General features: G+C 41.9%; 1 protein-coding gene across 5 annotated transcripts in view; it reads left to right on the top strand.

Annotated features, from left to right (window-relative positions):
* ARMH4 (armadillo like helical domain containing 4) overlaps positions 1-14,357 on the top strand; it is a 258,708-nt gene that overhangs the window by 157,804 nt on the left and 86,547 nt on the right. For all 5 annotated transcript variants that reach the window (XM_060418098.1, XM_060418099.1, XM_015097095.4 and 2 more), the window contains one exon: positions 10,466-10,720. In XM_060418098.1, coding sequence (XP_060274081.1) covers positions 10,466-10,720 — 255 coding nt within the window. The remainder of the gene's footprint in view (positions 1-10,465; positions 10,721-14,357) is intronic.

The following is a 14,357-nucleotide window of genomic DNA, read 5'->3' as shown; positions in this document are numbered from 1 at the left end:
GGGTGGAGGAAGATGACTTTTGAGGTCCCTTTCATTATTTTTATATCTCTGTGTTCCTCCTCTGACAGCTTTATTGATGTATAACTGACAAACTGTAGGATGTTTAATGTGTACACCGTGGTGATTTGATACACACCTACACTGTGAAAGAATTTCCACCATCAGATTAATTAACACATTCGTCATCTCACATATTTACCTTTTTAATTTTTGGTGAGAACATTTTAAGTTCTCTTCTCATAGCAAATTTCAGTTGTACAATATGGTGTTATCAGCTGTAGTGACCATATTATACGTTAGGTCCTCAAACTTTATTCATCTTATAACTGAAAGTTTGTATCCTTCTACCAATTCTTCCTATTTTTACCTCCATTCATAGACCCTGGCAATTACTTTTCTGTTCTTTGTTTCTATGAATTAGACTTTTAATTCCACATATAAGTGATACCATGTAGTAATTGTCTTTCTCTGACTTATTTCACTTAGCATAATGTTCTCCAGGTTTATCCATGTTGCCAGTGACAGGATTTCTCTTTTTTTGAAGGCTTAAATAATATTCCATACATATATATATATATACACACACACACACACACACACACCTGCATGTATAATATAAATTGCATAGTATAAATAATATCCCATATATAAAAATATTTATAAATATACACTACATCTTTATCCATTCATCCATTGGTTGACGCTTAGGTTGTTTCCATACTATAGCTATTGTGGATAGTGCTGCTGTGAACTTGGAAGTGCAAAGATCTCTTTGGGTTGAAGGTTTCATTTCCTTTGGATATATACCCAGAAGTGGGATTTCTTTTGTGTGAAAGTGTTAGTCACTCAGTCGTGTCCGACTCTTCGTGACCCTGTGGACTGGGGTCCACCAGGCTCTTCTGTCCACAGAATTCTCCAGGCAAGAATACTCGAGTGGGTAGCCATTCCCTTCTCAACCCAGGGACTGAACTTGGGTCTCTCACATTGCAGGCAGATTCTTTATCGTCTGAGTCACCAGGGAAGCCCCTTGGATCATATAGTTAGCTCTTTTCATTTCTAACGAATGAAAACCTACTGTATAGCAGAGAACTCTGTACCTAACTCTATACCTAAATGGGAAGGAAATCCAAAAAAGAGGAGATATGTGTATATGTATGGGCGTAATAACCCAGATGTGAAGTTATTGATATTTCTTGCTACAATCTTGATTCCAGCTTGTGCTTCCTCCAGCCCAGTGTTTCTCATGATGTACTCTTCATATAAGTTAAATAAGCAGGATGACAACATACAGCCTTGACGTACTCCTTTTCCTATTTGGAACCAGTCTGTTGTTCCATGTCCAGTTCTAACTGTTGCTTCCTGACTTGCATACAGGTTTCTCAAGAGGCAAGTCAGGTGGTCTGGTATTCCCATCTCTTTAAGAATTTCCCACAGTTTATTGTGATCCACACAGTCAAAGGCTTTGGCATAGTCAATAAAGCAGAAGTAGATGTTTTCCTGGAACGCTCTTGCTTTTTTGATGATTCAGCAGATGTTGGCGGTTTGATCTCTGGTTCCTCTCCAGCTTGAACACCTGGAAGTTCATGGTTCACATACTGTTGAAGCCTGGGTTGGAGAATTTTGAGCATTACTTTGCTAGCCTGTGAGATGAGTGCAATTGTGTGGTAGTTTAAGCATTCTTTGGCATTGCCTTTCTTTAGGATTGGAATGAAAACTGACCTTTTCCAGTCCTGTGGCCACTGCTGAGTTTTCCAAATTTGCTGGCATATTGAGTGCAGCACTTTCACAGCATCATTTTTCAGGATTTGAAATCGCTCAACTGGAATTCCATCACCTCCACTAGCTTTGTTCGTAGTGATGCTTCCTAAGACCCACTTGACTTTACATTCCAGGATGTCTGGCTCTAGGTGAGTGATCACACCATCATGATTATCTGGGTCATGAAGATCTTAATTTTATACAGTTCTTCTGTGCATTCTTGCCACCTCTTCTTAATATCTTCTGCTTCTGTTAGGTCCATACCATTTCTGTCCTTTATTGTGCCTATCTTTGCATGAAATGTTCCCTTGGTATCTCTAATTTTCTTGAAGAGATCTCTAGTCTTTCCCATTCTGTTGTTTTCCTCTTATTTCATTGCATTGATTGCTGAGGAAGGCTTTCTTATCTCTTCTTTCTATTCTTTGGAACCCTGCATTCAGATGGGTATATCTTTCCTTTTCTCCTTTGCGTTTCACTTCTCTCCTTTTCACAGGTATTTGTAAGGCCTCCTCAGATAACCCTTTTGCCGTTTTGCATTTCTTTTTCTTGGGGACAGTCTTGATCCCTGCCTCCTGTACAGTGTCATGAACCTCCATCCATATTTCTTCAGGCACTCTGTCTATCAGATCTAATCCCTTGAATCTATTTGTCACTTCCACTGTAAATCATAAGGGATTTGATTTAGGTCATACCTGAATCATCTAATGGTTTTCCCTTTCCCTAACCTGCATCCTTTGGAGAAGGCACTGGCGACCCACTCCAGTACTCTTGCCTGGAAAATCCCATGGACAGAGGAGCCTGGTGGGCTGCAGTCCATTGGGTCGCACAGAGTCGGACACGACTGAGTGACTTGACTTTCACTTTTCACTTTCATGCATTGGAGAAGGAAATGGCAACCCACTCCAGTGTTCTTGCCTGGAGAATCTCAGGGATGGAGGAACCTGGTGGGCTGCCATCTGTGGGGTCGCACAGAGTCGGACATGACTGACATGACTTAGCAGCAGCAGCAACAGCAGCAATCTGCATCCCTGTGCAGATGACACCACCCTTATGGCAGAAAGCGAAGAAGAACTAAGGAGCCTCTTGATGCAAGCGAAAGAGGAGAGTGAAAAAGTTGGCTTAGAACTCAGCATTCAGAAAACTAAGGTCATGGCATCTTGTCCCATCACTTCATGGCAAATAGATGGGGAAGCAATGGAAGCAGTAACAGACTTTATTTTTCTGGACTCCAAAATAACTGCAGTTGGTGACTGCAGCCATTAAATTAAAAGACGCTTGCTCCTTGGAAGAAAGGTTATGACCAAATTAGACAGCATATTAAAAAGCAGAGGCATTACTTTGCCAACAAAGGTCCATCTAGTCAAAGCTATGGATTTTCCAGTAGTCATGTATGGATGTGAGAGTTGGGCTATAAGGAAAGCTGAGCACTGAAGAATTGATGCTTTTGAACTGTGGTGTTGGAGAAGACTCTTGAGAGTCCCTTGGACTCAAGTCCATCCTAAAGGAAATTAGTCCTGTATATTCATTGGAAGGACTGATGCTGAAGCTGAAACTCCAATATTCTGGCCACCTGATGCGACAAACTGACTCATTTAAAAAGACCCTTATGCTAGGAAAGATTGAGGGCAGGAGGAGAAGGGGATGACAGGATGAGATGGTTGGATGACATCACTGACTCAGTGGACATGAGTTTGAGTAACCTCCGGGAGTTGGTGTTGGACAGGAAGGCCTGGTGTGTTGCAGTCCATGGGGTTGCAAAGAATCAGACACAACTGACCAACTGAACTGAACTGAACTAAATGACCCAGGTAACCATGATAGTGTAGTCACTCACCTAGAACCACAAATCCTGGAGCATGAAGTCAAGTGGGCCTTAGGAAGCATTACTATGAACAGAGCTAGTAGAGGTGATGAAATTCCAGCTGAGCTGCTTCAAATGCTAAAAGATGATGCTGTTAAAGTGGTGCACTCAATATGCCAGCAAACTCAGCAGTGGACTGGTAAAGGTCAGTTTTCATTGCAGCCCCAAAGAAGGGCAGTGCCAAATAATGTTCAAATACAGTTGTGCTCATTTCACATGCTAGGAAGGTAATGGTCAAAATCCTTCAGGCTAGGCTTCAACAGTCTGTGAACCAAGAACTTCCAGATATATAAGCTGGATTTTAAAAAAGCAGAGGAACCAGAGATCAAGTTACCAACATCCACTGGATCATAGAAAAAGCAAGAGAATTCCAGAAAAAATCTACTTCTGCTTCATTGGCTATGCTAAAGCTTTTGACTGTGTGGATCACAACAAACTGTGGAAAATTCTCAAAGAGGTGGTAATACCAGACCATTTTACCTGCCTCCTGAGAAGCTTGTATGCAGATCAAGAAGCAACAATTAAAACTGGATATGGAACGATGGACTGGTTCAAAATTGGGAAAGGAGTACGTCAAAGCTGTATATTGTCACCCTGCTTATTTAAGTTATATGCAGAGTACATTGTGGGCTGGATGAAGCATAAGCTGGAATCAAGATTGCCAGGAGAAATATCAATAATCTCAGATATGCAGATGACACCACTCTAATGGCAGAGAGCGAAGAGGAACTAGAGAGTCTCGATGAAAGTGAAAGAGGAGAGTGAAATAGTTGGCTTAAAACTCAACATTCAAAAAAAAAAAAAAGATCATGGCATCCAGTCCCATCACTTCATTGCAAATAGATGGGGAAACAATGGAAACAGTGACAGACTTCAGTTTCTTGGGCTCTAAAATCACTGCAGTGACTGCAGCCATGAAATGCAAAGACGCTTGCTCCTTGGAAGAAAAGCTATGACAAACCTAGACAGTATATTTAAAAGCAGAGACATCACTTTGCAGATAAAAGTCCTTATAGTCAAAGCTATGGTTTTTCCAGTAGTCATGTATGTATGTGATAGTTGGACCATAAAGAAGGCTGAGGGCTGAAGAATTGATGCTTTTGAATTGTGGTGCTGGAGAAGACTTCTGAAATCCCTTGGAAGCACGGAGATCAAACCAGTCAATCCTAGAGGAAATCAACCCTGAATAGTCATTGGAAGGATTGATGCTGAAACTGAAGCTCCAATAGTTTGGCTACCTGATGCAAAGAGCCAACTCATTGGAAAAGACCCTGATGCTGGGAAAGACTGAGGGCAAGAAAAGAGGAGGAGAAGACAGAGGATGAGATGGTTGTATAGCATCACCAACTCAATGGACATGAGTTTGAGCAAAGTCTGGGTGATAGTGAAGGACAGGGAATCCTTGTGTGCAGTATTCCATGGACTCACAAAGAATCAGACATGACTGAGCAACTGAACAACAACATGGACTTCCCAGGTGGCTCTAGTAGTCGAGAACTTGCTTGACAATGCAGGAGACAGAAGAGATGTAGGTTTGATCCCTGGATTGGGAAGATCCCCTGGCGATGGGCATGGCAACCCACTCCTGTTTTCTTGCCTGGAGAATTCTACAGACAGAGGGTCTTAATGGGCTACAGTCCATAGGGTGGCAAAGAGTCAGACACGACTGAAGTGACTTAGTACACATGCATGTGTACGTATGGCTGATTCACTTGGTCATACAGCAGGAACTGACACAGCAATGTGAAGAAACTATACTCCAATTAAAAAGTAATAATAATGATAAAATAAAAAAGAGCTAACCAGCTCTGGTTAGCTGGCTATTTTTAGAGTATAGTTTCTTTGCACTGCCAAGTCAGTTCCTTCTGTATAGCAAAGTGAATCAGCCACGTGTATACCTTTATCCCATCTTTTTTGGATTTCCTTTCCATTTAGGATAACACAGAGGACCGGGAAGAGTTCTCTGTGCTATATAGTAGGTTTTCATTAGTTATCTATTTTATACAGTGTAGTGTATATATTGGAGAAGGCAATGGCACCCCACTCCAGTGCTCTTGCCTGGAAAATCCCATGGACGGAGGAGCCTGGTGGGCTGCAGTCCTTGTGGTCACTAAGAGTCGGACACGACTGAGCAACTTCACTTTCCCTTTTCCCTTTCATGCATTGGAGAAGGAAATGGCAGCCCACTCCAGTGTTCTTGCCTGGAGAATCCCAGGGACGAGGGAGCCTGGTGGGCTGCCATCTATGGGGTTGCACAGACTCGGACACGACTGAAGTGACTTAGCAGCAGCAGCAGCAGCGTATATATGCTGTCTTCCATGGTGGCTTAGACGGTAAAGAATCTGCCTGCAATGCTGGAGACCCGGGTTCGATCCCTGGGTCGGGAAGATGCCCTGGAGAAGGGAATGGCAACTCTCTTCCTCTCCAGTATTCTTGCCTGAGAAATCTCATAGACAGAGGAACCTGGTGGGCCATATTACATGGGGTCACAAAGAGTTGGACACGACTGTGTAACTAACACTCTACACTTCCATAGTGTATGTACGTGTCAGTCTCTGTCTCCCAATTCGTTCCACCCACCCCTTTCTACTTGATATCGTGTCCCCTCTGTTTGTGTCTCTGTTTCTGCTTTGCAAATAATACGATCTATACCATTTTTCTAGATTCCACATATATACATTAATATAAGATATTTGTTTTAGCTCTGTATTTTAAAGAGGAGGAGCTAATTGAACACATTGAGGACCAAGTATAAGTTATCCTTGGTGGTTGGTGGTGGTCAGAGGATAATGGTTCAGTGATAAAAGCTGGAAATCGAGGGCTCAGAGCTCTGGCTTTGCCTTTGCGTTCTCAGGGGGTCAGAATCATATTGTCATGATTTTCCTATCAAGAACAACCCTCTAGGTTTGTGGAGAGGAAAAGTAATTAAAAGTGATTTTACAAAGTTTAAAAATAGAGAAGTTTTCTTTTTAGTTCATCACCAATTTCTGTCTACAGTAGGATGATCAGTAAAATTGTCAAAAAGCCTTAATGATTCCTGATAGTTTTCTCCATAATCCAGTGACTCTGTTACTTTTTCCTATCCACCTTCCTTCTCAGCTTCACTTTAACTGAAGTCCCTGGCCCATCTTTCTCCCTCCTCCAGCTTTATTGAGATATTAATGACATATAACATATATGAGTTTAAGATATATAAGGTGATGATTTGATACCTACACACATATATGTATATATATTGTAAAATTATTACTGCAGTAAGGTTAGTTTACACTTCCATCCTCTCAAGTAATTACCATTTTTTTGGTTTGGTGATACTATTTAAGATCTATTATCTTAATAACTTTCAAGTACATAATACAGTGTTGTTAATCATAGTCACCATGCTTTAGGTTAGATCCCCAGAAATTACACATCATGTTGTTGGGAGTCTGTATCCTTTTCTGGTTCATCTTCATAATCATTCTCTTCACACACAATCTACTGCTCCTTCCTTAGTTGAGCTCTCCTAGCAAAACTTGGCCCTGGTTAAATGTCTCTGCCTACTCCACTTCTCCACCCACCCATTTGGTAATGTGGCTGAAGAAAAACACACTGATCATCTTAGTATGCTTTGCTTTAAATTTGTAACATTACAGATGGACTCACGTGGACTCATAGGGTTGCCTGGCAATCTGACCACATCCACCAGTTTTGTATTTGACCAGGGAAAGAAATATGACAGCTTTCACATGCTCCCTGCCCCAAATCTAGCCACCCGCCTGCACCTGTGACCCTGCAGAGGTGGATGTGTCCAAGCTGGCCATGCACTGCATTTCCTCCCCTCTCCATAATAGCAAAGAAGCCAATCTTACATGGTGGACACTATGTGCCAGGCTTCGTTCTAAGTACCTGATATATTAACTGATGTAATCCTTTCAACAGCCCTGGGTGGTAGGACTCATACCAGTTTTACAGTGAGGGAGCTGAGGCACACCAGAATTCAGTACTTTGTCTGAAACCACTCAGCCGTAGTAAGTGGCTCCAGAGTCCATGTGTATCATTTCTCTATCACACCTCATCTCTCAGGACATTTCTCCTGCTGCTCTTCCCTCCTGCATCATCAGTTCCCTGCTTTCTACCAGATCTTACTTGTCAATTACAGGCAAATTCTAACAGTTTCTGCTTTCAGAACCTTGACCCCATATCTCCCTCCTGCTGTCCTCTAATGTCCCTATTCTCTTCTCCAAATTTCTTGTGTTTTCTCTACCTATATCTGCTTCCTTTTCCCCAGTTTACTTTGGAAGCACTTCAGTCTGACTTTTGTCCCTACCATTCCAGGAATGCAGCTTTTGTCAAGGTCATGAATGACTTCCCAAATGTCCAAACCAGAGGGACCGTCGTCGTTTCTTACTCAGCCCCCTACTCAGAAATGTTTTCTTCTCTTGTCTTGGTTTTCTCCTGCGGTCACTTCTCTGTCTCCTTTGCTGGATCTCCCCCTGCTGGCCAACCTCTAAATGTTTGATTGTCCAGGGCTTCGGCTGGCCCACTTACTTCCCTTTCATCCACTCTCATTCTCTTGATGATCTCAGTCGGTGTCAAATTAAATATAATTTACAAGCTGATGACTCCTAGGTTTTTATTTCTAGCTTTGACCTTCCTTAGACTTCCAGCATTTCCATTTGGCTATCATAGGCACAAGCATCTCCCAATTAATATATTTCACATAAAATTCTTGATTTGGCTCTTTAGTTCTCATTTTTGGCTCTTTAGTTCTCATTTTTAATCAAGTGAGATCTTCTTCTCACATCCCATATTGTAATTATCAGCAGGGCTCCACCTTCAAATTACATCTCAGGTCTGATCACCTCTCTCTTTTTGCAGGACTGCACCCTCATCCGAAGCATCATCCTCTATTCCCTGGATTTTTGCAGTAGCCTCCTATGAGTCTCTTTGCTTTGTCTCTTGCTCTAAGATAACCTGTTCTCCACCATGTAGCCAGTCATTCTTTACAAATCTGTTTTAGAAATGGCCTCTGCTTACCCCTGGAGAAGGCAGTGGCACCCGACTCCAGTACTCTTGCCTGGAAAATCCATGGACAGAGGAGCCTGGTCGGCTCCAGTCCATGGGGTTGCTAAGAGTCGGACAGGACTGAGCGACTTCACTTTCCCTTTTCCCTTTCATGCATTGGAGAAGGAAATGGCAACCCATTCCAGTGTTCTTGCCTGGAGAATCCCAGGGGGAGGGGAAACCTGGTGGGCTGCCATCTATGGCTTTGCACAGGGTTGGACACGACTGAAGCAACTTAGCAGCAGCAGCAGCAGCAGCTGCTTACCCCTGATTTCCTTGTTTCATGTATTCTCTCTGTCAGTCACTGCCTCTCAGCCCAATCTTCTTTGCCATTCTTTGAACACAGTAAGCAGACATATGCCTCAGGGCTTTGCCTTTACTGTTCCCCCATCCTCGTCTGCTGGGAATCTTTAATGATCTAAATTAAACAAAAGAATTCATTATTTTGGTATGATCTCTGTTCAAACTTTACCTTATTAGAAAAACTTTCCTTGATCCTGCCATCTAAAATAGTAGCACCTGACATTTTCTGGCTTCTTGCTGGTTTTAATCAGAGTGCAGTACATTGCATATCTATTTATGTATCTCTTTGTTTGCTGTATGTCTCCTGAGTGACATATCAGCTCCATGAAGGCAGAGACATTATTGTGGTAGTCCTAGTGCCTGGAACTAGGTGCTTGATAAATTGTTTAATTTTTGGAATAGGGGCAGGTATTAAATCCTATGAAGATAAAGGATATATAAGAATGAAAAAGATTAGAAGTAATATTTTTAAGTTAAGAAAATCTGTAAATGATAGCTGAAAAGGAGAAAATTGTCTGGAAAAAGGAGAGTCTCCAAATTCTTAGGTGGCTTTAATCCTCTGTCTTCTCTTCAGCCATCAAAGAGAGTTCCATGTTACGGTCACCACTGTGTTCAGAGCCAAGAGGGAGACCAAGGAAAAGGCCTTCAGTGGATTTTGTGGGCCCTTATTGGGGGCTTCAGGGGTGCCTTCATACTGTGGATGGGAGTTCAGAGTATTCCTAGAAAATTAACATTCGTGAAATAAAATGAAATTGGGGATCTTATGTTCCTTAAACCTATACTTCTTGAAGCATCACAGATGGACACATTATGTACTTAACTCTTATGATGATGGTAATGATAGTGATTTTTTCTCACGTTTCTTTTCTGACTGTCCTTGATCAATGTGTCATTTCCCGATCCCCTTTAGAGTTGGACTGAGAACGCTCATGTGACCTTTCCCCGTTTCTTGGGTCCCTCCTCTGTAAGGAGAACAGATGCAGGAGTGGATTAATGTACCTCTCAGTTAACATTGTTGTGAGTTCTATTCACTGATGTGGAAGAAGAGCAGAAAGAAAACTATGTCAACAGAGTGAATTCTCTTGTTCAGTATTATGAGATAGAAAGAGACTGGAATACTTCTTTTAAATGCTGTTAGTATTTCAGTGAGCTTTCTAACAGACAGATCTATAATGATCTCCAGAAAACAGGAAGATGATGTTTGCCACCCTTTTAAATATAAATATGACATTAACAAAATCCCTATTACCTGAACTTTCACTCCCAATAAACATGACGCATGATAATTATCTGACATAACTGTGGTTTTGAAAGTTTAAACTGTAGGTATAGGGTGGGCATGCAGTCCCGCAAAGCTCTTCTTGCTCAACTTTAATGATAAAATATGTTTTAAAAGGCCAGTCATGTTTACTTTGTACTGTTTGGGTCATTTCAAAAGATTCATTTGTGGGCCCTGCCTGTATTTCTTCATGTTCCCTTTGCTTGCTTCTTTCCTAGAGGGAGAAGATGATGAGGATGAAGAGGATGAAGAGGAAGAGGATGAAGAGGAAGAAGATGAGGAGGAGGATGAGGAAGATAAAGATGCCGACTCCCTGGACGAGGCCTTGGGTGACACCGAGCTGCCTGGGTTCACGCTCCCTGGCGTCACGTCTCAGGAACCTGGCTTAGAGCAGGAAAACGTGGTCTCTCTGGAGGGAGTTACCTTCCAGGTGCCAGATGCCGTCCAGTGGGAGCAGCAGAATCAGGGCCTGGGTGAGTCATGTGTGTTTCTCTCCTTCCCCCCTCCCCTCAGCTTACTTTTCTTAGGCGACGACTTTCTTTCACTGGCATTGATTATGGAGCAAAATGGGTTTTCTTTTTATGGATGTTTCATTTGGGAAGTAGTTCTCACTTCTTTCTCCAATATGTTTATATTTATGCTCTTCAGTAGCTAGGTTCCGGTCTCCATCTGCCTGAAGAGCACGGTTACCTTAATTTTTGGAAAGAGTTCCATCGTTCCTTCCCAGCTGGAGGACAGCTGTTGGCTCTGGGAGGACTTCCAACTGGGGCAGAATTGGGTGTAACCAGTCAGCTGCCCAAAGTGGCATGAATGCACTGGACTCAGAAAGCAAATGTATTTTGTCATCCCCTCCTTTTAGAATTTCCTCCCTGGGGAAGTTCGTCCTTCACTTTTGGGTGAGTTTTTAGCCATCCCAATACGTCTCTGCTCATTATTGTGGTTGAGTTTCATCATCAAATATAATCTCTTTTTATCACTTGGTGTCCAGACAACCCCAAGCTTACTCTGTCTTGGGCATGGTCTGGATTTTTGGTGAGAGACTCCCTGGAGGCAGGCTGACCCCAACCTTGATGCTCTCTTCTGGTTAGCAGGGCTGTTCCTCTGTCTCTTAACTTTTTCTGGAGAGATGCTGTTTAGCTCTGGGTGATTGTTTGAGGCCTCACTCTTTTGACCTGAAGGGAAGTGACCTTTGCTCCAAAGAAATCTCCTCCCTGAAGCTCTCTTGGTCTTTAAAAGGCCTGAGGATACCTTCAGTGCAGCAGAGGTTTGATTTAACAGTCATATAACCAGTGTTTAGAGTATTTCATTGAAGATTTGGATGTTGATCTCAGATTTTGCTCTGGAATGTCATACTAGTGTATCTTGGTGCCTTGATTGAAACTTTCAATTTAGAATCTTACTACATATGATTTCTTAAAGATTGTCCTCCTCTCCTCCCATGAAAACCCTTTCAGATTAGCAGTGAGAAAGGGTCAGTGCATTATCATGAGTATGGAGTGGGGAAAAATCGCATTGTCTGTTTATCACGGGGTTGAGTAGTTTAAAACAAGCTCTCTTGCTTTTTTAAAAGCTCAAACTGAAGTTGGTAAAACCTTTAAAGATTTGCAGTCTAAGGAGGAATTCTTTCCATAATCTCTAAAACTAAGGGAACATGTGTAAGGGATCTTTAACGTCATCTTCTCTTCCCTTATAGTTTTTTTGTGAGCCATCCTTTCGATGTGGTTAATTAATTTGTCCAAAAAGCAGAACCCCTACTGTGTTCCTTTGTAAGGTGTTGGAAACACAGAAAAAAACAAGGCAATGCTTTTTCTTGATTAGAGCAGAGCCCGTTTCTAAAGGTTTCAGTGCAGGGTGGGTGAATTCTATGATAAAAATAGGTTATAGGAGGGCAGAGCAGAAGTGTAGAAGGAGGCCATCTAGAGTCTCTTGGAGAGTTCAGAGCTGTCTCCTGAAGGTTATATAAATAGGAGATAGCTTGCAAGGAAAAGAGACCGAAGAAAGAACATACACAAAGGCATTGGAGGGATGAAAGAGCGCAATACAGATGAGCTGGCAAAGAATGTTGTTAAGTGGGTAAAAAGAAGTTCTAGGAGATGTAACAGCAGACGAGGCTGGAAAGGTAAGCAAGGATGCATCATGAAGAGCTTTGACTGCCAAGAGGTTTTCACTTGTCCTTTATGAAAACTGTTCTGGTGATAGTGCAGTAGAGGAGGAGGGGAGGAGCATGAGATTGGGGAGAGAGAAAAAGGCCACTTCTGAGATCATGAAATGTCTGTGTGCGACATAAAGGGCATGAAGTAAGGCAGAGGAAGTGGGACGAATGGAAAAGAGTCAACCTGAGAGCTTTTGTCGTAGGCACTAATGGATTTGGGGGATTAAGGAAAAATAGAGGGAGAGTTGAGGATGATTTCTGGGTTTTTAGATTGGGTGAACAGGTGGAGAGTGATGCCTCTGGTGAAAAACGGGAATAAAGGGAGCAATGTGAACTTGGCATTTTAGGGAGATGGTGAGCTAGTTTTGGGTATGTTGAATATGAGGAGCCTGTGAGGTGTCCAGGAGGGTCTTAGATTTTGCGTCTTGAATTCAGGGAAGAGGACTGGGACTGAGAAGTTATTCTGGGTTTATCACCCTCTAGGTTGGCATAAAGGTTGTAGTTGAAATGTAGCTGGGATTTCCTGTGGAATGTCCTTATGGTAAAGAGAGGAGATGATAAAGGATGTGTCTCCACTGGGCAGGCAGACGGTATTAGTATATGTTGCATACAATGCTATATTTACTACATTATTTTCTGAACAAATTTGGCATGTAATTGGGCAGCAATTCCTTTAAAAATATACCAAATGAAACTGCTAAAACCTCATAAGTATATCAAAATATTATCAAAGTATTACAAAACAAACACAAACACTGACCTGGGGACATGTGAATAAATATTTGGTCTCTTCAGGCCTGAACAGGCCTGAAATGCACCAGTTCCACAACTGGTTGAAATGAATGAAATAAAATGCAAAATACCAATGTAACTTATTACAGAGGTTAAACACAAAAATCTACACATCAAGTGACTCCTCAGGTAGTAGATTTATCACATGAAAGGATCATGGACAGTTGAACAGTCTTTTAAATATAGATTGGGTGAATATTCAGAGACTGTACCCCATTCCTGGAGAGAGGGTTGTTTTGTACCCTCTCTGTAGGGAGAAGTACTGCAGGGAGATCATATGGTCTCTATTCCTGGATTGTGGTCTAGGAAGCCAATTTCCACCACTTAGAAAGTTGGCATACTGTCTATGATAATGATAAGCAATTGGAGGAGCTGTGAATCTTAGAAAGATTTGTAGAGGCTACAGTTCAAGGCTAACATGATCATTTGAGCTCTAGCCTTACCATGTTCCTCAACAAAAATTTACCACTGAAAAGGAACCAAATTTTTAAGAAATCAACTTTATTGAGGTATAAACTATATACAGTAAACTGCACTCAGAGTATGCAATTTGAGTCTTGTGCACATCCATACAGCCTCCATCTCATTGAAAATGCAGAATTTCCATCACTTCCCCGTTGTCCCCCCAGTTATTCCTCATGTCCTATGCAGTCCATCCCTCTCTCAATCGCAGGTAACCACTGATCTACATTTATTACTACAGGTTAGGTTGCATTTTCTAGAATTTTATATACATAGAATCATATAATAAATACTCTTATGTGTCTAGCTTCTCTCACTTAGCATAATGATTTTGAGATTCAACCATTTCATTGTCTGTATCAGTAATTTGTTCCCTCTTTTTAAAATTAAAAAAATTTTATATTTATTTGGCAGCATCATGTCGTAGTTGCAGCATGCGAGCTCTTCATTGTGATGTGTAGTCTTTTCTCTAGTTGCAGCATGCACGTAGGCCTAGTTGCCCCGAGGCATGTGGAATCTTAGTTCCCCACCCAGGGATCAAACCTGTGTTCCCTGCATTGGAAGATGGATTCTCAATCACTGGACCACCAAGGAAGTCCCTAATTTGTTCTGGTTTTATAGCTGTGTAGTACTCAACTGTATGGATATGCTGCTGCTGCTGCTGCTAAGTCGCTTCAGTCATGTCCGACTCTGTGCGACCCCAC

Source organism: Ovis aries, chromosome 7, assembly GCF_016772045.2.
Source record: "Ovis aries strain OAR_USU_Benz2616 breed Rambouillet chromosome 7, ARS-UI_Ramb_v3.0, whole genome shotgun sequence".
Lineage (NCBI taxonomy): Eukaryota > Metazoa > Chordata > Mammalia > Artiodactyla > Bovidae > Ovis > Ovis aries.
Note: the sequence above shows the minus strand (reverse complement) of the source record. Positions and strands in the feature narration are given on the sequence as shown.